Source organism: Globicephala melas, chromosome 19, assembly GCF_963455315.2.
Source record: "Globicephala melas chromosome 19, mGloMel1.2, whole genome shotgun sequence".
Taxonomy (NCBI): domain Eukaryota; kingdom Metazoa; phylum Chordata; class Mammalia; order Artiodactyla; family Delphinidae; genus Globicephala; species Globicephala melas.
This window is the reverse complement of record NC_083332.1, coordinates 15,073,717-15,101,016: the sequence shown is the minus strand read 5'-3', so window position 1 is coordinate 15,101,016 and position 27,300 is coordinate 15,073,717. Positions and strand designations below refer to the sequence as shown.

At 35.8% G+C, this 27,300-nt stretch overlaps 1 protein-coding gene across 4 annotated transcripts in view; it reads left to right on the top strand.

Moving 5' to 3' along the window:
- Positions 1 to 27,300, top strand: part of ZNF260 (zinc finger protein 260) — a 210,170-nt gene that overhangs the window by 140,316 nt on the left and 42,554 nt on the right. The window contains exons 1-3 of one of the 4 annotated variants that reach the window (XR_009559992.2): positions 2,973 to 3,112; positions 10,270 to 12,289; positions 15,220 to 17,634. Coding sequence is in view for 3 of the 4 variants with exons in the window: in XM_030874715.3 (XP_030730575.1) it covers positions 10,739 to 11,977 (1,239 nt within the window). In the remaining variant the exon portion in view is untranslated. Of the gene's footprint in view, positions 1 to 303; positions 416 to 2,972; positions 3,113 to 10,269; positions 17,637 to 23,875; positions 23,883 to 27,300 lie in introns of those variants that run through there. The other 3 variants (XM_070044176.1, XM_030874715.3, XM_060288832.2) reach the window with 3 other exon arrangements.

Below are 27,300 nucleotides of genomic sequence, written 5' to 3'. Positions count from 1 at the left end.
TTGGAGTCACCCTGGCGTGCTTCAACTGAGCTTATTATAACGCAAGGCACATCACTGCCCTCTTCCAGATGTAGTTAGCAAAGGTAGAGTGTTACCTAAGTCCTGAGGCTCGGCCTACGTACACTACTCCCCCAACCAGGAAGACAGTCCCACAAACTACGGTGGAGCTGAGAAAGCACGAAAGCTGACTCGAAAAGCCGACTCGAACCACTGAAACTTCTGGGAAATGTAGTCCACAGTAAAAAAAAAAAAAAAAAAAAAAGGACAACCGGCCGACATCAACTGCTTCTGACCGGTACTGAGCCCAGGCTTGGTGGAACCCAGGAGACCTCTGGGAATGCTCACCAGCCTGGAGTGCGCAGGCGCAAGCGCAGGCGCAGGCTTTCCGGCTCGGCTTCGTCGTCTTTGTCTGATGGTGAGTTTGATTTTGGCTCTGCGAAGCGCAGATCTTGTTGCGGGACCTGGGTTTCTGGCTTTAGAATCCGGTCGGGGAGGCTGTAAGGGAGGTTTTGTGGAGCCTACTACCGGGCTGGGGAAACTGAAGGGGAGGAATCGCCTCCTGTGACGTGCAGTGTTCAAAGCTTCTGTGGATGGGGGCAGGGGTACAGAAGGAAACGGGCGGGTTCTCCGGGGGGTGACAAAGGTTGTGAGGGAGTGTGAGAGGGTTATAGAGTTGCAACCTGTATGGTTCCAGGTTTGTGAGTTTGGGTGGCATTGTGAACTTAGTGGGGTAGTACCATGTAAACCTCACTTTTCTAGTTTCTAAAATAATGATAAGAATGCATCTCTCTGGAGCATCCGTATCTGTGAAAGATGAGAAAGGGAGAAGGCTAAAAGCAGACTCATTGTAGAGTAGAAAACAAAATCAGCATTCGTTTTTTTGTTTCTTTTTAAAGAGGAAAGATTTCCGGGAAACTTGTTATTGGTTGTCTAGACTCCCTGTAGGTATTGAATTTTCTTAATTCTTTGAAGGAATTTTGGTAAGGCTGCTTTGAGAAGTTCTGGACTAAGGAATAGCTTTAAGAGGTAGTTTCCACTAGTGCACACAGCACAGACGGAATTGGGAAGCAAGTTGTCCTGTCTTTGGTGCAGAAATCAAGTAACGGATTTAAGACTCCCTGGTTTGTCAGTGAGCATGGCAGTCTGACTCCTAATTTGACCAGGTTTTCCCCAAACGAAATGGCCTTTATAAATGTAAAGAAACAAATTTTTCTTTTATCTACAAAGAGAATTTCTTCCAGTATTTTATCACACTTAACATATTTTTCAATAAAACGAAAAAGAAAAGTACCACAGTACAAAAATTCATGTATAGAAATAATAGCTTTGATACATACAGAAAATAATCAGTAATAGTTATAAAGAAGACTACTTTATTTACAATAGCAACAAGTCAGATAAAACACCTAGGGATAAACAGTAAATGTATAAAACCTTTATGAAGATTATTTTTAAATGTTAATGAAAGACCCAAAAGAAGACTTGAGCAAATGGAAATATATACAATATGTTAGATAGATTTTAAAAGTCTGCAATGTATTTTGTTACATGAAGAAAGTAAAGTGTATATTTGGTGTAATACACTACTTTTTTTAGTAAGTGGGGATAGGAATGTATATTTGTAGTTACACAGAAAATAAAAATAGCTGTGAGGGGATGCAGCAGCTAGGGCACGGATAAGAATCACATTTTTGCTTGCATGTTTTGTACACTTCCGTTTTTAATTGGGATGGAGGAATTAGATTTCTGTGTTCACTCCATTCCTTTACAGGTGTTTATCACTGCCTCATTCTTGAACGTTTCCTTGATTTCCATAATACTTCTCTCATTTTTATAATTCCGGTCAAAACCAAGGAACAACAACCCCCCCCCAAGAAAAAAAAAAAGAAAAACCCTCCATTAGTGACTTAACGTTTCTGTTTTTCCCTTAAATATTAGTGTTCTTAAGTTTCTGACTTCGATCATTTTTTTTTCACCTCTAAGAACTCTATGAGCAACAAAATTCCACTGCTATGGCTTCACCTGACACAGGACTAACAAATGATCATTCCTCTTTGAAGCTTGTCCTGAGCTCCTCATGCATATATCCAACTGCCTAATAGACAGCACTATCTGGAAGTTGCATAGGAACTTCAAACTCTTTATGTCCAGAATGTTATACTTATGTCTTTCCTCCTGCAGTTTGCCTCCATCCTTTCCCACTTCTGTATTACCTGTTTTCATCAATTAATAGCACTGTCCAGGCAGATTCTAAGCATACTACATTGGATCAAGCTTGTGAGGAAGTATGATCCTTTTAGCTATCATACCCCATTACAAATTGGAGACCATGGTCTTTTCAATACATATAATAAGTGAGAAATATATATATATGTTTGCTGAACCAATGAATTGAATGAACATATAATTATAGGACGCTTAAAATATTTAATTTCTCCTAGAGTAACATAACCTAGGTAAAATATTAGGCTTCTAAAAATTTTAAGAGCTCTGATTCATGAATTATTTCAGAGTCATTCCCTTTATATTTTATCCATATCACTCAAGGTTGGTGACTTCAGAATTATGAGAAAAGTGTCATTATGATACTCAAAAGTGTGACTGTGACTGTTCAATCAGGAGCAAGGCTACAAGTGACACCTGCTCAAAGGCACCCGTACAGGTTGTGATTCTAGAGAACTCTAGCAACTCAGTCTTGTAGTTTCTCTGTATAACCTGAATTCTGAAAATACGATAGCTTCTGTTTCCCATTTTTTGAAATGTATGGAGCCTTTAAATGGCTTAATGAGTTTGGCCTGAGATGCAAATTACAAATACTCTTTTTTCCATGTGCTCACATGTATGTATGTGCTCCAGTTTTTAAGCCAAAGGGTCAGCGTTACTTTATTCTTTTTCACGAGCCAGCTTCCTTTTGTATCCCCAGGAGCTGAACTTTCCTTATCCTTCAACTCCTTTGAGGGTCTAAGGGCTCAGCCTGAATTCTGGGATGCTGCTTTGACCTTCAGCAGTAACATCCAAGTCCTATGTTAGTATTTCGAATTTTAAAGTCACCAGTTCAAACAAGAAGAGCAATGGATGATTGAGGAAGAAATGTAAAGGGGGTGTTCTCCAGGTGAGTTAGGAAGAACCCAGCAGGTATGAATGGAATAAAAGTTCATTACAGTTATTCAGTGAGTTTACAACATCTGAAACTTTTTTTTTTTTTTCTTTGCGGTACGCGGGCCTCTCACTGTTGTGGCCTCTCCCGTTGCGGAGCACAGGCTCCGGACACGCAGGCTCAGCGGCCATGGCTCATGGGCCCAGCCACTCCGCGGCATGTGGGATCTTCCCGAACCGGGGCACGAACTCGTGTCCCCTGCATCGGCAGGCATACTCTCAGCCACTGCGCCACCAGGGAATTCCCTGAAACTTTTTTTGAGGAGATTTTCTTATCAGCCCCCATCCTTTGGAGTGAAAATTGCTAGGAATTCTTTAGATACCTAGGTAACATTTCCACCTGTTCTTCCTGGATTGGTGCTCTTTTCTCAGATTCTGGAGGACTGGGTGCCTCTCTAACCTCTATTCCGGACGCCAGCCTCTCTACCTCATTTGCAGTCTCAATTTTATGACTTCTACAGCCTAAATTTCGTGCTTCTCCCTCTCACTAACATTCTCCATTTTTTACTTCTCCCTATATGCCTAGACTCCTTTCCTTCATTTAGTCCTTCTTGCCAAGGATTATAGATCTGTAATCTTTCAAAAACTAGCACGTAGGTTCTTTTCTTTAAAATTTAACTATCATTTCTCCCTCCTTCTATCGTTATATACCTCAGAGTTGAATTTTACCCCCTTATCCTTATTCCTTATTGTCTTCTTACCTCTAGATATCATAGTATAACTCTTCTCCACCTCCTGCTTTTTAACAATAATGCAGGCTTGGAAATGAGTGCTGACTTCCTACTAGTTCAATTCCCTGTTACTTTTAAAGAGAAATAGTACTATTATTTTTAAACTCTAATACATATACTTGATAGAAATTAAAAGAATAGATATGTCTCCTTATTCCTGGCTCTCAGTTCTCCATTTCTGCTCCCTGGAAGCAGCAATTATTAACATTGAATGCTTCTAAATGTTTTATGAGTATACAAGGAGACTTTCAGGCAGAGCAGTGACATGATTTGACTGTGACAAGATTACTGTGATTGCTATGTTGAGAAGAGTTGTAACATATGTCAAAATGCTCAAATGTTAAGCAAACTCAATGTATTCTGTTTAAATGGTGACCTGTTAAGAACAGAGGTTGGCAGCTATACCCTGCTATGTGTTTTTGTAAAAAGTTCATTCATTTTCTTAGGGTCTGAGACTACTTTCAAACTACAATGCCTGAGTTGAGTTGGCATCTGCAGATACATGATATGTAAAGCAATGAAACTGGACTAAAAAGTGTTATCAATCATGGTAAAGCTAAGTGACTATAATAAACCCCAAAATGTGCTGGTTTAAGGAATGTAGGAATTCATTTCTTGGTCACATATCAGTTATGTGGTGAGTAGTCAAAATTTGCGTGGTAGCTTTGGTCTTTGTGGTACTTTAAGATCCAGATTTCTTCCAGGTGTCTCTTTATCATTTAGTTGTGGTTGAAGCTGGATCAGCAATGCATCCTTGTTCCAGCCTGGTAGAGGAGAGAGGAATCACCACTCTAGGGTGTGTATGTGGGGGGAGAGGGGTCAATAAATTATTTTGTAAAGGGCCAGGTATTAAGTTTTTTAGGCTTTGTAAGCCATAGGATCTCTGTTGCAACTACTCAACTCAGGCATTATAGCACACTTAGTTTGCTTGGCATTAGAGCATTTTGATTTATACTTTGAAAATACTTTTTAAACCACAAGATAAATGCTGTTGAAAGGACCATTTTGCCTGGTATTCAGACAATGTTGCCTAGTTCAGTTCAGGACTGTCATTTCACAGTATAAAAAAGTCAGTTTTGGGAGGGGGGAGGGAGGCTCATGAGGGAGGGGATTGGGGGATATATGTATGCATATGGCTGATACACTTTGTTGTGCAACAGAAAGTAACACAGCATTGTGAAGCAATTATACTCCATTAAAGATGTATTAAAAAAATTCAGTTTTGATAAGTATGTGTGAAGGATGTTGATATAATCCCTGTAAAAATACAAGGGGCTTTAATTACCAAGGAGATATAATTTCTGTGTTTTCTTTTGGCTTATTAGTAATACAGAACTTAGTCCTGATCTGTTGAGCATCATGCTTTTGCAAATTTAATGAATTTAAGAATTGGAAAATTTTAAATATATAGTATTACTGTACTTTGTTAAAAGTTTAGTAAAATTCACATCTTAAGCCATGTGTACCTGGGACTTTGGGGTGATAAAATGTCTGAATGATTATCTCTTTTTTTCCTATGTTTATTTTTCTGTTTAGATTTTCTGTCTTTTCTGGTCTCAGTTTTCAGAGGTTATATTTGCTAGGTTTTCAAATTTATTTGCATAGGGTTGAGCAAAATAATCTCTACAATCCTTATTCCCAAATAATCATTTTTTATTTTTGTAATTTTGCTTTTATTCCCTTTTAGTTTTTCCGTAAGAATCAACTCATGAATCTATTATTCTATTTTTGTTTGTAATAATTAATTTCTTTTATCTTTACTAAGTTTTCTGTTTTTCTTTTATTTACTTTTCCTTATTGTAATTCCTTAGTTGGAATGTTTATTATGATTATTTCTTTTAAAAATAATGTAAACATTTATGCTAAAACTTCTCCATGCATTATTTTCAAATGTGTTCTATGGGTTCTGGGTTCTGATATACATTGTGTTCTGAATAACATTCTGAACATTACACAATTTATTTTAATTTCCTCTTTGACCAAAGAGTTTGTTCAAGCCAGTAGATTTTGGAATTTACACGTGAAAGATTTTCATTTTTCTAATTTATGACTTTTTTTTTTTTAGTCAGAATTTTATCTGTTCTTTTCTACTTTGTGGAATATTTGAGATTTTATAGGCCTACTATTTGGACTGATTTTGAGAATGTTCTCTGAGCATTTTAAAAGATGGTTCACTATCTATTTTCAAGATGCAGAATAAACTATTAGCTCTATATTATAAATAAGTGCATATTTTTATTTCATGTTCCCATTTTTTATATGTTTGCATATTTCATGGATTTGATCTCCTAGGTTGAGAGGTAGTCTTCTCAGTTGCTAATGTGTTTTTGTATCTTGGATTTCTGTATTTTATATATTCATGATTATCTTCTTTATTTTATCTTTAGTCTTTATTTTCACCATTTCTTATATATTGTTTTACATGCATATCTTGTATATATATAGTTTAGGGGGGTTTTGCTATATCAGTTGTTAAACTTTAGCATGAATCAAAATCACCTGAAGGGCTTGTGAAATACAGATTGCTGGGCCCTACCCACAGGTTTTTTGATTCTGGAGGTCTGGTTTGAGGCCTGAGAATTTTCTGTATGATCCTATCATAGCTCTTTTAATAGTTATTTTTATTCTAATTGCACTTATTGACAGGAACAATATGGTTGGTATTGATTCTCTGATTTTATTTTATATACTGTTTTAATTTTTTTTGGGGGGGGGGTCATGCGGCACAGCTTGTGGGATCTTAGTTCCCTGACCAGGGATTGAACCCATGCCCTTGGCAGTGAAAGCACAGAGTCCTAACCACTGGACCTCCAGGGAATTCCCAACTGTTTTAAATTCTGCCTCATCTTTTATCTTTTGTATCTTTTGCTATAGGATCTTTCTTTGTTTTGAATATATGTCTTTTCTTCCCGAAAATTTGGAAAGTTTATATTTTTTTCTTATGGTTGCCTTTATATTCATAATTTTCTTAGTCTTCATCTTTGATTTGAGATAATATCTATTTACTGTCTGTTACCAGGAGTGATGTATATTTTATACATTTTACAATAAATATTTTCAGTCTCCCTCTTCCCTTCACTGCACAATTGGTGATTATGATTATTATTCTAGCTTTAAATAGTAACAGTTGCACTGTTCTCACCTCCCCCTTCATAGTATGAAATTCTTTGCATCTTTGCCATTGATTGTGCAGTGATCCATCTGTCAAAATCCTATCCACTGTTCAACTTTGAACTTCATTTTTATTAAACTGTCTCTCACTTCTAGCCCAATCTCTCTAATCTCTGTATCTCCATCTTATATTGTACCTTCCAGAGCAACTTGGATCTTAAGTATATACTCTGTTAGATTTGTATTTTTTGCTTTGATGTCTGAGACATACATTGAAGCTTATTGGCAGAAAGGCCAGTTTTCTATCCTTCTTGTCTGCATTCTTGAGCACAAATATTTTATTTTGTGAAATGTCTACCCTAGTCTTTCTCCCATTTAAAAAACTAAATTGTTTATCTTTTTATTATTGTGTTTCAAGAGTTCTATATATTCTGGATACAAGCCCTTTATTAGTTTCTCCCAGTCTATGGCTTTCCTTTTTGTTTTCTTAACTGTGTTTTTTTTTTCTTTTCTTTAATTAATTAATTAATTAAAATTTTTTTGGCTGCGTTGGGTCTTCCTTGCTGTATGCAGGCTTTCTTTAGTTGCATCGAGCAGGGGCTACTCTTCATCACAGTGTGCGGGCTTCTCAATGCGGTAGCTTCTCATTGCAGAGCATAGGCTCTAGGTGCGCAGACTTCAGTAGTTGTGGCACGCAGGCTCAGTAGTTGTGGTGCACGGGCTTAGTTGCTCCATGGCATGTGGGAGCTTCCTGGACTAGGGCTTGAACCCGTGTCCCCTGCATTGGGAGGTGGATTCTTAACCACTGTGCCACCAGGGAAGTCCTTAACTGTGTTTTTTGAAGGGCATTAGTTTTAAATTTTGATGAAGTCTACCACTTTTTCTTTTATATTAATAGTTTTTTTATTAATAGTTTTAATGCTTATGCTGAGGTCTATAATTGATTTTGAGTGAATTTTTGCTTATGGTATGCAGTGAAGGTTGAGGTATTTTTTTCTAGTTATGGAAATTATAGCACTGATATGAGTGGCAGCATATTACTAATCAGTTCTTGAAATGATTTATAAGAAAATGAGGATATAATTTTAAGACAGATAGATCAGGATAATGTCCAGGGTTTGCAGTGAGTGGATGGAAAACAGTTATAAAAGAAAGGATTTAGAGAGAGGCCAAGGAAAGGGCTCTTGACAAGAAAAGGGCTTGGGTGCCAGTATATCAGGCATAATGAAAGGAGAAAAATAAATGAAAATTGAATTTGATGACAATGACAGTTTCTGTATCAAGAAACGATAGTATCAATAATCAAAATAGAAATCAAAATCAGATTTGGAAGTAAAAATGGCTATTTTCTGGCATATTTTCTTTCCCATTAAATATATGTGTGCTTTGCTGTTTAGCTCATGTGAAACTCAGTTGTAAGTAGATAAAAAAGGCACTGTCTATAGTTATTATACAATTATAGACTGAGTCAAGTTAAAAGGCTCAAGTCTTCAAGATCTCTGTAAGTATAACAAATAGGGGCTTTTAAAAGTCAAATAGGATTATAACTATGCTTGCTCCATTCTTCCTCACCCACAGTTTTTGTTCCACATAGACAGCCACTTTCAACTCATTTGACTGTGTCTGTTGGTGTTTATTCCCATATTTTATACAGCTATTTTACCTATTTTAAATGTAATCAATTTAATCATTATCAACATGCTAATATGAAAGATGGGATTCAGAAAATTTCCTGCATTCATTTTTTTCATATTTTCTCTGAAACTCCTTTCTCTGGTGCTTCATATTTTCTCTTGAAACTCCTGGATTCCTCCACTAAACTACTAATTTCCCAGTCATTACTCTCTTTCTTTATTCCTTTCTCCCTTCCTTCCTTTTTTTTTTTAAATTTTTTTATTCTGGGAGATATTCTGTATTTTGTTTCCCAACCTATTGAATTTTTAAGGTTAGCATCATACTGTTTATTTCCAAAAGCACTTATTTATAGAATCCTGTTAATATTTCATTGCTATATAATCTCTTAGCTTTCTGTGATACTAATTATATGTTGTATGTATGTGCTCTTCTGTTCCTTGCCTTGTTTTTTCCTATTTGTTTGATCTTTCACATTATGGCTTTTGTCCAATTTTTGTGATCTTTAACTCTACATTAATACATTGAGGTACCAGAAAGATTATTGTAATCTCTGTGTCCATGGGTGGGTCTTGTAAAATGGTGGGCTTCACTGTGCAGCACTCAGTCAGATATCTAAGTCTTTTATATGACTCCAAATGTCAGTATCTGTAGGTGTTCTCATGATCTTCTCATTTTTTCAAACAAGAACGCTTCCATTATCTAACAACTACCAGCATTCTTAGAGTCTAGCAGAAGAAAGAAGTTGGGAGCCTATACTATATATAAACTTTTACTCATCCACTTCTTTCAGTATGGTACTCTCATCTACTTTCCCTGTCATCACTAAATTTGGAGTTTCGCAGTTGTACTTTGTCTGGATAATAAATTCCTATTTCTTTCCAGTTAGGAGAATTGGGTGTATCAGCTGCTCCTTTCATTTTATAAGCCCCACCTTCCACTCTCATGCAATGTCTCCAGTTATAGTGCCTTTCTGTTGACAGCTGTGTCACAGATTACCTTGCTTCTAAGTGGCATCCTCATCTGCTAGCATTTTATTTAAGCCACTCAGTTCTGCTGTTAATGTACAGTCCTTTATTTGCTTTTCTTTCAAAATTTCCTAATACTTTCATTCACTGTTGTCTCCTCAACCTTTTAGATTTTATGAGTAATGCCCTTCATCCCCTATTGTCATTTTAATGGAGTTTCAGGAAAATGTAGAAATAAATGTCTTATTTAACCACATAGCCCTTATTAATACTCCTATTCATTTTATTTTTTATCCCTTCATCCTAGGCTTTCCAAATGTTATGTGTTTGTCTTTCATCCTGTTTGTCACCTGTTCTTTATGTTTTCCCTTACTTTACTGATTTATAAAGTATACATTGCTTCATTTAAAAGCAGTTTAAGCTACATGCACCCATGGATGTTATTTGCATTTGAGCTTTCTTTTATACTGGTAGGTTAGGTTTGAAATAAAGAGTCTATTTTTAAATTGCATATTTTTGAAATTTTATTAAAAATAGTGGGAAAATTTACAAGTGTGATATTGATGATGATGATAGCTACTTTATTGAATGTTTACTACATGCCAGGCATTAAATATTTTACAGTTATTAACTCTTTTCAATGATGATTTTTTTTTTGTACTCCTTTTTAGAAAAGGCCTGGGAAATTTATAAGTAAATAAAGACACAACAGGAAAGACTTGTGGGTTAAGTCTCATCCTTCTCCGTGAAAGCACAGCTAAAGAAAAACTCAGAAAACCTAGGTAGCAGAAAAGTATTTCCTCTGAGTACAGACATTGATTCTTTAAGACAACTCCTCTGTGTATGGGACTCAGTTTAAACGAGTTTGGAACATTTAATTTACACTTAAATATGAGAGAAGCTGTCTAAGCAAGAACCATTAAGAATATAATGAGGATGCTATATTTCATCCCAATTTGTAATCAGCTAATCACAGGATAACCAATGTGAAAAGTTTTTCATCATATATTCAACTTTGTTAGATAGCTGAGAATTACTATTGGAGAGAAACCATATGAATTTACTGAATGTGGAAAAGCTTTCATCCATGTCACATGTCAAGAGATACTAAGGAATTCTTGTTGGAGAAGGTATCTGTGCATGATAAGAATGTTGGAAAGCCTTCAGCCTGAATCAGATCTCCTTCAGCATGATCAAATTCATGCTGGAGAGAAACCTTATGAATGTAATGACTGTGGAAAAACATTTAACCTGAAGCAAAACCTCATAGAGCATAAGAAAATGCATACTGGAGAGAAATCACATGAATGTAATGAATGTGGTAAAGAATTCTCTCGAGTCTCATCCCTTACTCTACATTTGAGAAGTCATACAGGAAAGAAACCATATAAATGTAATAAATGTGGAAAAGCCTTCAGCCAGAAGGGAAACTTGCTTACTCATCAAAAACATCATACTGGAGAGAAAACTTATGAATGTGGGAAAGCTTCTATTCAGATGCCAAGCCTTATTAAACACCACAGAAATCATATTGGAAACAAACCCTATGTATGTAAGGAATGTGGCAAAGCCTTCAATGGAAAATCATATCTCTCTGAGCATGAGAAAATTCATACAGGAGAGAAACCATTTGAATGTAATCAATGTGGAAGAGCCTTCAGCCAGAAGCAATACCTCGTTAAACATCAGAATATCCATAGTGGAAAGAAACCCTTTAAATGTAATGAGTGTGGAAAAGCCTTTAGCCAGAAGGAAAACCTCATTATCCATCAAAGAATTCATACTGGTGAGAAACCTTATGAATGTAAAGGGTGTGGGAAAGCTTTCATTCAGAAGTCAAGCCTCATTAGACACCAGAGAAGTCATACAGGAGAGAAACCTTATATATGTAAGGAATGTGGAAAAGCCTTCAGTGGGAAATCAAACCTCACTGAGCATGAGAAAATTCATATTGGAGAGAAACCCTATAAATGTAATGAATGTGGAACAATCTTTAGGCAGAAGCAGTACCTCATTAAACATCACAATATTCATACAGGAGAGAAACCCTATGAATGTAATAAATGTGGAAAAGCCTTCTCTCGAATCACGTCTCTCATTGTACATGTGAGAATTCATACAGGTGATAAGCCTTATGAATGTAAAATATGTGGGAAAGCCTTCTGTCAAAGCTCATCTCTTACTGTGCATATGAGAAGCCATACAGGTGAGAAGCCCTATGGTTGTAATGAATGTGGGAAAGCCTTCTCTCAGTTCTCAACTCTTGCTCTGCATATGAGAATCCACACTGGAGAAAAACCTTATCAGTGTAATGAATGTGGAAAAGCTTTTAGCCAGAAGTCACATCATATTAGACACCAGAGAATTCATACTCATTAAAACTCTATGAATGCCCTGAATTTGGGAACACCTTCAAGAGAATTCGTATTAAACAGTATATCAGAAAATTCATTTTACAGTAAAGTCACATGAATGTGGAAAATCCTTCAGCAACAGCTCAAAATGTAATATACTGAGAATTTAATAACTATCACAGTATCATGAAAACCTACACCCCCAAGACCCCCACAACAAACATTGTTCCTGCTGTACTTTTAGGAGCATTCTCATTAAAGTAAGGATCCAGTCATGGACACTAATCAACATGGTTCTGGAAGGCCTACTTGATGCATTCAGACAAAGATATGCAAGGTATTAAGATGTGAAATTAAGAGACAAAATTGTCTTTTTTTTTTTCGGTATGTGGGCCTCTCCTGTTGCAGAGCACAGGCTCTGGACGCGCAGGCTCAACGGCCATGGCTCATGGGCCTAGCCGCTCCGCGGCATGTGGGATCTTCCCAGACCGGGGCACGAACCCGTGTCGCCTGCCTCGGCAGGCGGACTCTCAACCACTGTGCCACCAGGGAAGCCCAAAATTGTCATTTTTTTGTTACATGTTTTGCTACATGTATAGTCATCAAAATTATTTGCTCTTGATGCAGTAATAGAAAACAAAGATTGTGACAGAATATTATATCCAGAAACATATGCATATCTTTATGGGGAATTAGCAATTGATAGAGGTGGTAATCACAAGTTGGTAGGAAAATCTGGATGATTTAAAAAATGGTCTCAGGGTAATTGACTCTTCATATGGAAAAATATTAGATCTTTGCTGTTGTTATACATTAAAGTATTTATTTAAAAATCCAAAAGTGTTGTGAAGATTAGAATGCAAAGAGCAAAACTTAGTAATATAAGAATTTTATAGGAGAATTTTTTCAAACCTCAGGGTAGGAAAGAATTTCGAAAACAGATTCCAGAATACCCACTCTTGAGTATACACACATATAGTGAAGAAACTGATACATGTACCCAGGGAGTCCTGCACCTTTATGTTCATTGCAGCATGAGTTATATTAGCAAAATATTGGAAACAAATGTCTGTCACTTTTGAAATGGATGAATAAAATGTGATGCAGTCACACTGTATAATATTCTCTAGTAGTTAAGTTTAACAAATTAAATCTATATGTATTAATAGAGAAAGATATGAAAATCATGTAGAGTGAAAACAAATGAAGTGAATATATTATAATTATACCTGTATGAATTTGAATTAAATCAACACTAACCAACACTAGTATTAAAGCATTGGTTATGGTGAACATTTTTATGTAAAACTATGAAGAATGGATTGGAAGAATACACACTCAATTCCCAAAAGTGGTTGTCTCTAAAAAGAAAGGCAGTAGAAGGGAAATGGGGCCAAACATAGTAGTTAAAGGATACTTCAGTTTTGTATCTAAATATCTATCTCATTAAAAAGAAATAAAGATTCCAAGTAAATAAACAAAATATTAGTTAATTCTGAATTGTAATAGTATATGAGTTTATTCTGTTGTTTATGCTGTTTCTTTTAAACTTCTGAAAATTAAAAAAGATAGGGATAGGAGTAGGGAAACTATATGGAGTACATGTTATAGTGGATTCACATTCCCACTTAGATGCAGATATTTTACAGAAGATATTTCTACAATCATATCTTTACGATAAAATACGAATTTTAAAAATTGGAATGGTAACAAATCTAGTTATTTAAATTTACTCTCAAATGTCATATCATTAATCTCTGTGTGGTCTCTACTGAGACCACAGTAGATTATAGCATGATTTTGCAACAGGTGATTGAATCACATACATTTAATGGTCATATCACTTAGTAATACATGCACAAACTTGTTAGAGATAATTAGTTTTTCAGAAACATTTATCAGAAATTTTAATAGTCCACGTAACCAGTATTGGTATTAGAAATTTGACATTTTTTAAATGAGGAAAACATGTCACTCTTACATTTTTTTGTATGCCATTGAGTAAAACATCAACTCTTGCATTTCAGCTTGAGTTTTAAACTCAGACTATTTTTTTTCTCTAACCTGCCACAGTCAATCAATTTCCCCCACCTCTAGTTTGTTTGTTTCCTTCAGGAAAATGGCACTGAAAAGGGAGATCTCAGACCTAAACAGAATTCTTTTATTAAAAGCAAATCTTTATGAGGATTTTTGATTCCTTTCCACAATAACTTGACATATAGAAAGCATTTAGTGCTCTTTTTGAATAGTGATAAAAAATGAGTATGTAACACAAACCTTAGGCTGCTTTCAAATATATCAATTTCTTTTAAACCCAGAATAATACTATGCTACTATAACTATAGCACTGCATGGCTTATTATTAGCATATTTGAAGGTTGGTCTTGAGATAAGATTATAAATGCCATAGGTTGACTTTGTGAGGTAAGGTATCCAAATAAGATACATGTATATCTATGTGAATCTAAATTATCCTCTCTTTTCTTCCATTTCTCATTAAGCATTCTCTCATATTCCTTAAGTGTTATCCCTTTGTGCTGGTGCAGCTTTGAAATCACCAGAGCAACTAGGAACTCTAATCCAGACCAAATAAGGAGGATTACCTCTTGCTGCCTATAGCTGGTCAGTGCCAAGGCCTAGCAACAATAATGATTATAATGGTCAGATAGAGTAAGATAAGCAGTTGCTGCACAGTATTCAGTGATATTGTGTGCTATAAATTTATTCAGCCATCCCCCTACTAATTCAACTTGTTGCTAGTTATTTGCCATCACAAACAATACTATAGTAAACACCCTTATATTGGCCCTTACCTTTTATTTTTATTTCTGGGGGATAGATTTTAGGCAAGAGACTGCTAGATCAAAGGATATGTGCTATTTTAAAATTTTAAGATGCAATCAGTTATTTTCAAAAAGACAAGTTTCCTCCAGCCATGCAATAGGTGGTATTATACTAAAATTCATGTTTGTCTGATGAGTATAAACCTCACCTTTTCCTAGATTTGCTTCTTTGTAAATTTTCATATTAGCCTATTTTCCTATAGGATTATTTATCTTTTTGTCAGTTTTGAAGACTTCTACATGTATTAGACATTAGGAAGTTTATGGATTGGTTATAGAGATATTTTAATCTCTAGATTATATATGTTATTTCTTAGGTTTTCTTATAAATTGTCTATTTCCTTTTTGCAATATATTAATATTTAATCCATCTAGAATTGAATTTTTAATGTCATATATGAGGGTTCATTTTCTTTTCTTCCAGATGGGTTGCCAGTTATACAAGCACAATTTGTTAAAATAATCCAGCAGCCAGTTTATCAGCAAGTCACACAGCTCTGACACCTGCATGTCCACCAGAAGCAATCACAGATTTGAACTAGCAATCAAAAAAAGAGAGAGAATAAGATTTAACCTGGCATTAAGTTTATTATTAGATTTGTCCTGACAAAAAAATGTCTTCACAGCATGTTCATCAACAGTCCTGCAACTATCCAAGCAAGCACAGCTTCCACTGCTTCAGTACTGCACAGAGGAGAAAAGATCAAAATGGGCGTGGTTCACCTCAGCACTGGGAAACATTAACATTCTCATCCAGCATATTTTATAATAATCAACCAGGGCATCTGCACAGTGTGCCACCATCACATGGGGCACACTCACTTGTAACAATGATAATCATTTAAGCACAGAGAAGCCACTGCCTTGGTTTCCCAAGACTTGTGATGCCTTACTTATATAGGCTGTCAATGTCTACATGCCAGTTAACAGTTCGCCCCATCCAGATACAGGCTACAGATGAGAGATTTACAGTGGTGTTTTCTTCAAGGAAACTGGTAGAAAGGCAAATCTAAAGTCATTTTTCCAGAGATGAATCAGTGGGAAAGACCTGTTCTTAATCCTTTACTGATACAACACTTTTCCTACTCAACTAAAACTTTGCTATGTAATCCTTTAACCATATGATCTTTTCTTCATTCAACTTAAACTGCCTTATATTTTGATTTATACCAAGACCTATTTCTATATTCTTTTACTTAATTAATCTGTTTTTCTATTCCTATACTAACACCATATTAATTGATAACATATTAGCCTTATTGTATTTTGATACTAAGTATTACAGCAAGTCCCCCACTCCCTGTTTTTCAGTTTTATTGGCTAATCTAAGTTAATTTTCTTTCTATATAAATTAAGATAGTTTTCTCAAATTACAAAAACGCTTTGATATTCTAATTGGAATTACACTAAATTTATACACTTACTTTGGGAGAAATGACATTTATGATACTGTCTTTCTGTCCCAAAACATAGTATGCCTTTGCATTTGTTCAAATTGTGATTCACGTCCTTCAGCATGAGGATTCTGAACAAAGTAATTTGAAGCCCATCGCTGCTTAATACCATTATATTAAAGTTTCTTTTCGGTGAATAAGGAAATTCCCCCTCCACCCCATCCAAGAATTCATGTGTGGAAGCCCTAATCTGCAATGTGATGGTATTTGGAGATGGGGCCTTAGGGAGATTAATTAGTTTTAGATTAGGTGGCACACTTATGATGGGAGTATTGCCCTTATAAGGAATGCCTCGTGTATGCACCAAGCACACAGTGAGACAGCAGCTGTCTACAACCCAGGAAATGGACCTTCACCAAATCTGCCAGCACTTTGCTATTGGGACTTCTTAGCCTCTAGAACTGTGAGAAATAAATGTCTGTTGTTTAAGCCACTCAGTCTATGGTATTTTGTTATAGTAGCTCAAGCTAAGACAGTCCCCTTCCTGCTTAATTCTACCCCAGCCAGTTAAATATGAGGTAAACATCTTGTCAGATGCTATGAGCTCCCAATATATGGTAAATAAGACAAAGCCACTTCTCATTAGAAGAGTATAATCCCAACTCCATTAACAAGCTCTGTAATTTTTGGCAATTTGTAAAACTTCCTAAGTCCCAATTTCTTCATTTTAAAATAAAAATTGTTGGAATGGGAAATATGTGAAAAATACAGTTCCTGCAAATGACGTTACCAAAATGTTGAACTAGGAAGCTCCAAGCTATTGTTTTCCCATAGAAACTGAAAAACAACAACAAAAAAAAACCCAGAAGCTTTCTGAACCAACTTTGTAGTACCTCTGAGAAACAGTCAAAGGTTTTTTTGAAACAAGAAAATGCTCAATTAAGAAAAGCCATCTTCAAAATGTTAGTAATGTTTTGTAGCATGTTTACTCTTTCCCCACCCCTCCCCAGCACAACAGTGATCTTGGTCTTGACCTGGTGGCAACCCAGTTTCTCCTCAAACTTGAGGGAGCAGAGCAGACCATGTTTGCAAATTATTGTGTATCTCTGTTCTAACCTATCTTGAGGATACTTGAAGGACTGCTGCAAGGCACATTACTGTTTCACATTACTCAGAATGCAGGTGGGGAAATGAGCATGCACTGCTCATAAAACCTTCAAGGTGGAATGCCTGGGGCAAGAGATATTGGTGGGGACACAAACTATGGCCTGGAGGAAAAGCTAGGGTAAAACTCTGGGAAATTAAGACATTCAAAAGCAGATGTATATAGGGGGGACTTTACTAAGACATACACATGTCCACACAGGGACTTCCCTGGTGATCCAGTGGTTAAGACTCCGCTTCCACTGCAGGGGGTGCGGGTTTGCTCCCTGTTCAGGGAACTATGTTCCCATATGCCACACGGTGCAGCAAAAAAAAAAAAAAAAAAAAAAAAAAGATATATACATGTCCACACAAGAAGCATGCCAAGAAGTCTTACTTAATCTTGAGAAGACAAGATTTCACCTTGGGGTGATACCTAGGCTCAGAGCAATTCTAGCTAAATGGTGAAGGAATGACCCAGCACAGAACCAACCTGCAAAGACTAGGGAAGGTGGCTGTTCTCTTGTGTGTGTGTGTTCGTGTGTTGTTTGTTTCAGCTTCTGGCATTCAAGAAAATCTCTGTCAAAACAGTTAAAAGCAGATATACACAAAATGAACTAAAGAAAAAGGCTTTTAGGGACTTGCCTGGTGGTCTAGTGGTTAAGACTCTAAGAGTCCGCATGCAGCAACTTAAAAATAATGATTCCACATGCCACAACTAAAGATCCCACATGCCACAACAAAGACCCAGCACAGGCAAATAAATAAATAAATATTTTTAAAAAACAGAAAATGACTTTTAAGTTATCATGCATGTAAGAAACAGTCTATGCAAAAATAATTAGAAAAAGTATCAGATTACCACAGCTTTTAACAATCAAAAACATTGAAACTGGGGAAGGGGGAAAATCTGATTTCCAGAATTAACACTTTTTAATAGTGTCCAATTTACAATACAAAACATAAAGCACATGAAGAAACAGGAAATATGACTCATGAAAAGGAACAAAGTTAATTGACAGGAACTGTCCTTGAGGAAGCCCAGTCACGGACCTAGTAGGCGAAGATTTTTAAACAATTGTCTTAAATATGGTCAAAGAGCTAAGTGACAATATGGACAAATAACTAAAGGAAACCAGGAAAATCACATGAATAAAATGAGAATATCAACAAATGGAACCAAACAAATTCTGGAGCTACAATATACAATAATTGATGTGAAAAATTTACTAGAGGGGTTCAACAGTGGACATGATTAGACAAAAAAAAAATCAGCAAACTTGAATATATTAAATAATATATTATTTTATATTCAGTGTAAGAGGCAAATAGAAACCCAAATGAAGAAAAGTGCATAAGGGACTTGCAGAGATCAACATATGCATTATGGAGTCCCAGAAACAGAAGAGATAGAGAAGGGGTAGAGAGGTTATTTGAATGAATAGTGGCCCCAGACTTTAAAAATTTGATAAAAGACATGAATCTGGGGCTTCCCTGGTGGCATAGTGGTTAAGAATCCACCTGCCAATGAAGGGGACATGGGTTCAAGCCATGGTCCAGGAAGATCCCACATGCCTCAGAGCAACTAAGCCCATGTGCCACAACTACTGAGCCTGCGCTCTAGAGCCCACAAGCCACAGCTACTGAAGCCCATGTGCCAAGAGCCCATGCTCCACAACAAGAGAAGCCACTGCAATGAGAAGCCCACATACCACAATGAAGAGTAGCCCCCACTTGCCACAACTAGAGAAAGCCCATGCACAGCAACGAAGACCCAATGCAGCCATAAATAAATAAATAAATAAATATTTTTTTAAAAAGACATGAATTTACAAGAAGCTCAACAATCCCCAGGTAGGATAAACCCACATAGACCCAGACTGAGAAATAATGTAGTCAAATTTTCAAAAGCCAAAGACAGAGACACTTGAAAGCAACAAGAGAAAAGTGACTCATTGAATACAACAGATCCTGAATAAGACTGTCACTCAATTTCTCACCAAAACCTTAGAGGCCAGATGGCCTATGATAAATGCTAAAGGGAGTCCTTCAGGTTGAAGATATACAGTATATGAAGAAACTCTACTCCAGTAGAGTAAAATACATGGGCAAATATTTTCATAATTTTGGTTTGTAACTCCACTTTTTATTTTCTACAGAATTTACAAGACAAATAGATAAAAATATTTACAAATCTATGTTATTGGGCACACATTATATACAGGTGCAACATTTTTTAAAATTAATTAATTAATTAATTTATGGCTGTGTTGGGTCTTTGTTTCTGTGCGAGGGCTTTCTCTAGTTGTGGCAATCAGGGGCCACTCTTCATCGTGGGGCATGGGCTTCTCACTATTGCGGCCTCTCTTGTTGCGGAGCACAGGCTCCACATGTGCAGGCTCAGTAATTGTGGCTCACGGACCCAATTGCTCCACGGCATGTGGGATCTTCCCAGACCAGGGTGCGAGCCCATGTCCCCTGCATTGGCAGGCAGACTCCCAACAACTGCGCCACCAGGGAAGCCCCCAGATGCCACATTTTGACATTAATAACAAAGGGAGAACAGAATTGTATAGGAGAAGAATTTTGTTATGTGGCTGTAAATAAGTTGGTATTAATTCAAGTTAGATTGTTATAACATTTAGGATGTTATATGTAATACCCATGGTAACCATAAGGATATATCTATAGCATATTAAATCAACAACATATAAAAAGGATTATACACCATGACCAAGTGGGATGTATTCCTGGATGATTCAGCATGTTCAAGGATAGTTCAGCACACATCAATTAATGTAACACACTGCATTTAACAAAATCCAACACCCACTCATGATAAAAGAAACACTCAACAAATTAATAATAGAAGAAGCCTCCTCAACATGATAAAGCCATATATGAAAAACCCATAGATAACATGATACAATGTTGAAAGACTGAAAATTTTTCCCTTAAGGTCAGCAACAAGAGAAGGAAGTTTGCATTCACCATTTCTGTTCAACATAGTATTGGAAGGTCTACCCAGACCACTTAGGCAAGAAAAAGAAAATGCATTTAAATTGGAAAGGAAGAAGTAAGGTTATCTCTATTCTCTGACACAATCTTTTACATAGAAAACCCTAAGGATTCCACAAAAAATATTAGAGCTAATAAATGAATTCAGCAAAGTTGCTGGATACAAAATCAACATGCAAAAAATCAATTTCATTCCTATACATTAACAATGAGAAAACCCCTCCCCATGCAAATTATAAAAACAATTCCATTTACAATAGCATCCATTCCACTTGCAACTATTTTGCATCAAAAAGAATAAACTACTTAGGAATAAATTAACCAAGGAGATCAAAGGTTTGTATGGTGAAAGCTACATAATATTTCTGAAAGAAATTAAAGAAAACATAAACAAATGGAAAGACATCTCATGTTCATCAATAGAAGATGATAATGTTAAGATGACAGTACCACTCCAAGTGATATACAGATTAAATACAATCCCTATCAAAATCCCAGGGGTGCTTTGGTGGAAATAGAAAAACGTATCCTAAAATTCATATGAAATTTCAGTGGCCTGAACAGCCAAAGAAATCTTGAAAAAGAGAACAAAGTTAGAGGGTTTGCTGATCTTGATTTCAAAACTTACTACAAAGCTACAGTTATCAAAACAGTGCAGCACTGGACAGACAAAGAGCAAACAGAATATAATAGCGACCCCAGAAACAAACCTTTGTGTATATTGTCAACTGATTTTTAACAAAAGTGCCAAGACAATTTAATGGGGAAAAGACAATCTTTTCAACAGATGTTGCTAGGAAAACTGGCTCAAGTTGTAATGAAGTTGAGCCCTTACCAAAAACCATATACAAAAATTAACTCAAAATGGAAAAAAGACCTAAACTTAAGACCTAAAACCATAAAATTCTTACAAGAAAACATAGGGGGAAAGCTTCGTGACAACAGATTTGGTGATAGGTTATTGGATATGATACCAAAAGCACAGGCAAACAAAAGAAAAAATAGATAAATTGGACTAAATCAAAATTTAAAACTTGTTTATTAAAGGTCACTATCAAGAGGGTGAAAAGAGGGACTTCCTTGGTGGTCCAGTGGTTAAGAATCTGCCTTCCAATGCAGAGGACGCAGGTTTGACCCCTGGTCGAGGAACTAAGATCCCACATGCTGCAGGGCAACTAAGCCCATGCACTCTAGAGCCTGCATGCCACAACTAAAGACAAGCCCGTGCACCGCAACAAAAGATCCCACATGCCACAATGAAGATCCCGCATGCCACAACTAAGACCTGATACAGCCAAAAAAAAAAGAGAGAGAGAGTGAAAAGAAAAGAATTGGAGAAAATATTTGCAACACACATATTAGTATCCACAATATATAAAGAATTCCTACAACTCAACAACAAAAACAAACATACAAAGAAGAATTTATGCCTATCCTCAAACTATTCCAAAAGATTGAAGAGGAGGGAACACTCCTAAGTCATTCTATGAAGCCACCATCAACCTGATACCCAAACCAGATAAAGACACTATCAAAAAAGAAAATTAGAGGCCAATATCTTTGTTGAATATAGTTGCAAAAATCCTCAACAAAATATTAGTAAACCGAATCCAACAATATATAAAAAGGATCATACACCATGATCAAGTTGGATTCACTCCATGGTCACAAGGCTGGTTCAACATATGCCAATCAATCAGTGTGATGTACTGCATTAACAAAAGGAAAGACAAAAACCACCTGATCATCTCAGTAGACAAAGAAAAAGCATTTGACAAAATTAAACATCCACTCACAAGAAAAACTCTCACTAAAGTGGGTATAGAGGGAACATATCTCAATATAATAAAAGCCATTTATGACAAACCCACAGCAAGTATAATACTCAACAATGAAAACTGAAAGCCTTCCTGCTAAATTCAGGAACAATACAAGGATGCTACAGCAATCAGATAAGAAAAAGAAATAAAAGTTATCCAAATTAGAAAGGAAGAGGTAAAACTGTCACTATTTGCAGATGACATGATACTCTATATAGAGAACCCTAAAGTCTCCACACAAAAACTATTAGAACTAATAAATGAATTCAGCAAGGCAGCAGGACACAAGATTAACATATAGAAATCTGTTGCATTTCTTTACACTAATAGTGAAATATCAGAAGGAGAAAGTTAAAAAAAAATTCCGTTTAAAATCACATAAAAAATACCTAGGAATAAACATAATCAAGGAAGTGAAAGACCTATACACTGAAAACTATAAAACTTTGATAAAGGAAATTGGAGATGATTCAAAGAAATGGAAATAATATCCCATGCTCTTGGATTGGAAGAATTAATATCGTTAAAGTGGCCATACTACCCAAAGCAATCTACAGATTTAATGTGATCCCTATCAAAATATCCATGACATTTTCCACATATCTAGAGCAAATAATTCTAAAATTTATATGGAACCACAAAAGACCCAGAATTGCCAAAGCAATCCTGAGGTAAAAAGAACAAAGCTGGAGGCATAACCCTTCCAGACTTCAGACAATACTACTCAACTATGGTAATCAAAACAGCATGGCACTGGCACAGAAAGAGACACATAGGTAAATAGAACAGAACAGAGAGCCCAGAAATAAACCCACACACCTACAGTCAATCTATGACAAAGAAGGCAACAATATATAATGGAGAAAAGACAGTCTCTTCAACAAGTGGTGCTGGGAAAGCTGGAGAGCTACATGTAAATCAATGAAATTAGAACACTCCCTCACAGCACATATAAAAATAAACTCAAAATGGTTTAAAGACCTAAACATAAGATGTGATACCATAAAACTCCTACAAGAAAACATAGGCAAAACATTCTCTGACCTAAATCATAGCAATATTTTCTTAGATCAGTCTTCCAAAGTAAAAGAAATAAAGGCAAAATAAACAAATGGGACCTAATCAAACTTAAAAGCTTTTGCACAGCAAAGGAAACTATCAACAAAATGAAAAGACAACCTATGGACTGGGAGAAAATATTTGCAGACAATGAGACTGATAAGGGGTTAATATCCAAATTATATGAAGAGCTTATACAACCCAATATTGAAAAAACAAACAACCCAAACAAAAAATGGGGAGAAGACTTAAATAGACATTTCCCTAAAGAAGACATACAGATGGCCGAATTAAAGGCCACATGAAAAGGGACATGGAAAGATGCTCAACATCGCTAATTATTAGAGAAATGTAAATCAAAACCACAATGAGTACCACCTCACACCAGTCAGAATGGTCATCTGTAAATGGCCATCTGTAAGGTCTATAAATAATAAATGCTTGAGAGGGTATGGAGAAAAGGGAATCCTCCTACACTGTTGGTGGGAATGTAAATTGGTGCAGCCACTATGGAAAACTGTATGGAGGTTCCTTAAAAAACTAAAAATAGAACTACCATATGATCCAGCAATTCCACTCCTGGGTGTATATCCAGGAAAAATGAAAACTCTAATTCAAAAAGATGCATGCACCCCAATGTTCATAGCAGCACTGTTTACAATAGCCAAGACATCAAAATATCCCAAGTGCCCATCAACAAGATAAGTGGCCTAAGAAGATGTGGTATATATATACAATGGAATATTAGCCATAAAAAAGAATGAAATATCGCAATTTGAGGCAACATGGATGGACCTGGAAAATGTTATAGTTATTGATGTAAGTCAGACAGAGGAAAGACAAATGCTTTATATCACTTATATCTAAAAAATAATACAAATGAGTCTATATACAAAACAGAAAGAGACTCACAGACATAGAAAACAAACTTATGATTACCAAAGGGGAGAGGGAAGGGGGGGTAAAAATTGGGTGTATGGGATTAACAGATACAACCTATTATACACAAAATAGATAAATTACAAAGATTTACTCTACAGTACAGGGAATTATATTCAGTATCTTATAATAACCTATAATGAAAAATAATCTGAAAAAATATATATATATAACTGAATCACTTGCTGTACACCTGAAACTAAACAATATTATAAATCAACTATACTTCAATTTTAAAAATTGTTAAAATGGTAAATGTTGTGTTATGTATACTTTACTACAATAAAAAATCTCTTTCCTGGTAATAAGTATGCAATGAGTAAATGTTAATCATAATTATTATCTAGTATTTAAATGAGTAGTCTCACATCAGTAAGTTAAAAAATAATAAATCTACAATATTGGTCTAAGCTATGATTAAAAGAATAATATTTGTTCAGAGAAGGTAGAGACCAATGCTAATTGAAAGAGTTTTTTCATCTCAGGTAGGAATGCAAAATTAACATCAGAGGAGGTTTTTATATGGACAGAGCATATAATAAAATAGGCAGATGTAGGGAAGAATACAATATGAAAAACTTGAAATGGAGTACAGGAAGAGTAAATCTTGCCAACTCCAGTATAATTGATTTTCCTCTCTAGTACCTCAAGCCCTTGAAGGTTTTGAATCCAGATTCTGTGACCCAAAATGCATTCATTTGGCATAGTCTCCATAGACAACCTGGGTCATGATCGGAAACTGTTTGAAGTGATCCCTCAAATGTGAAAAGGAAGGGTATGTCAGTCAGGCAACATTTTTCCCATCTTGCAACCATAGAGACATTTGTTGAACATCTACTATAGCCCAGGCCATTGAGGAGCTATGTGTTTCTAGAAAAGCCTCAGTCATATACTTTACCAAATGTCCTAAGTATGAAGTGCAAAAAGTCAAATCTATTTTTCATTCAGTTATTTATTGATCCCATCATTGAATCAGGTCCTGCTGTTGGCTAATGGATATGTAATACACAGTTTGCTCCCTGAGGCTCACATAGTGTAGTACAGGAAACAGATATAGGGTTAAATAATCATAAATGTTGTGGAATAGAAGCATGTGAAAGATATGCAAGAGTACAGAAGAGCCTGTGACAAATTTTGAAGCTGGGTCTGGGAAGGCTTCTCAGAGAAGGTAACATTTAAACTGAGTCTTGAAGGGTGAGAGTGACATCACTGGGCAGAGAAGGGAGAAAAGATCATTCCTAGGCAAAGGATAACCTATGTACAATTGGTCAAGAGCTATATTACAGAAATTGTACATATGCTGTCCCCAAGCTAGAAGCAGCTTCCCACCCACTTTACCTGACTGGTTCTGACTCATCAGCTCAGTGGTTAGTTTCTCAGGCAAGTAGCCTCTGAGATACCTGATTAGGGCAAAACTGCTATTTTTACTGGTCATCAAACAATATAAATCCTTGTTGTAACACTTAAAACTGCTGAGAATTTCCATTTTTTTTATGACTGATAAATATCTGTCTCCCTATCTATGCTGCAAGACTCAGGCACAGTCTTAGCACAGTTTCTGGACCACAGAAGGTGCTCAATAAATATCTGAGGAATTAATGAATGAATGAAGTGAATAAACCCCCTCAAGACATGACAAGTGAGTTGCCTATGACTGATAAATAGAAGACAAAGACAAATCCCCAGGATTCCTGATCTCTGGCCAGGGCTCTTTTCAATAACAAAAAGCCCTGGGTTAGGGAAACATTTTGTAGATATTTTGAAATTCAGCATTTTCCATCAATATAAAGACAAAGTTATATTCTTCTTAAACCGCTGTACCATTCTTTTTTGTGGTCATCTCCAAGGGCTCTCAAATGACCTTGAAAGGTCACAGACTTTGGAAGCAGTGATTTCTCTCTCTCTCTTTTGGGTACTGATATTCACATTATTCCACCTCTCAGGGAACTGTGAGATGAGATCTCAGATTTGACAAATATTTCCATTATCTGCCCTGGATAAAATGGGAATGACTTCTACTGTGCTTTTTTACTCTCTTCACACAAGTGATTCATGGTGATTTGTGAATGGAATACTAGGACAAATGGTATCTATATTTCTATATTTATTAAATATTTCCAAATTGCATTAAAATTGTTGTACCAATTTATAGTCGCTTAGCAATGTATGAGAATCCCCACTGATCCACATCCTCACCAACCCCTGTTTTCACACTAATTTTCCCAAACATATTGATTGTGGAATGGTAGCTCACTATGGCTATAATTGGCATTTCTTTGGTTATTTGTGAGGATAAGCTTCTTTTCAAATGTTTCTTGTCCATCTAGTTTCCTCTTCTGTGGATTTTCTGTTCATGTATACCCTTCACCCACTTTTTTTTTTGCATTTACAAATAATTATGTATGAATTGTGTATATAATCTGAATACTAATCTTTTGTCGGTTATACATGTTGCAAATATCTACTCTCAGACTACAACTTCTTTTTACACTTTATGATATTTTTGGATGCCCAACAGTTTTAAATTTTAATATAATCACCTTACTCTTTTATGTTTGCATTTGGGATCTTGCTTATGAATTATTTCCTACTCCATGGTATCAAAGCTATTGTACTATATTTTCTTTCAAGAGTTTAACAGATTTGCTTTTCATAGTTCTTTCTCTTTTCCCCCTATAATTGATATGTAACATTATATTAATTTCAGGAATGCAACATAATCATTTAAAATTTGTATATAGTGTGAAATGATCATAATAACTCTAACATCCATCACCACACAGTTACAATTTTTCTTTTCTTGTGATGAGAACTTTTAAGATTTACTTTCTTTGAGACTTTCAGATATACAATACAATATTATTAACTATAGTCACCACGCTGTACATTACATCCCAAGGATTTATTTATTTTATACCTGGAAGTCTGTACCTCTTAATAACGTTCATCCATTTCACCCACCCACCCCCACTTACTCCACACCTCTGGCAACGACCAATCTGTCCTCTGTATCTGTGAGTTTAGTTTTTGGATTTTTTTTTCTTTCCACATATAGGTGAGATCATATGGCATTTGTCTTCTGTATGACTTATTTCACTTAGCATAATGCCCTCAAGGTCCATTAGTTTTGTC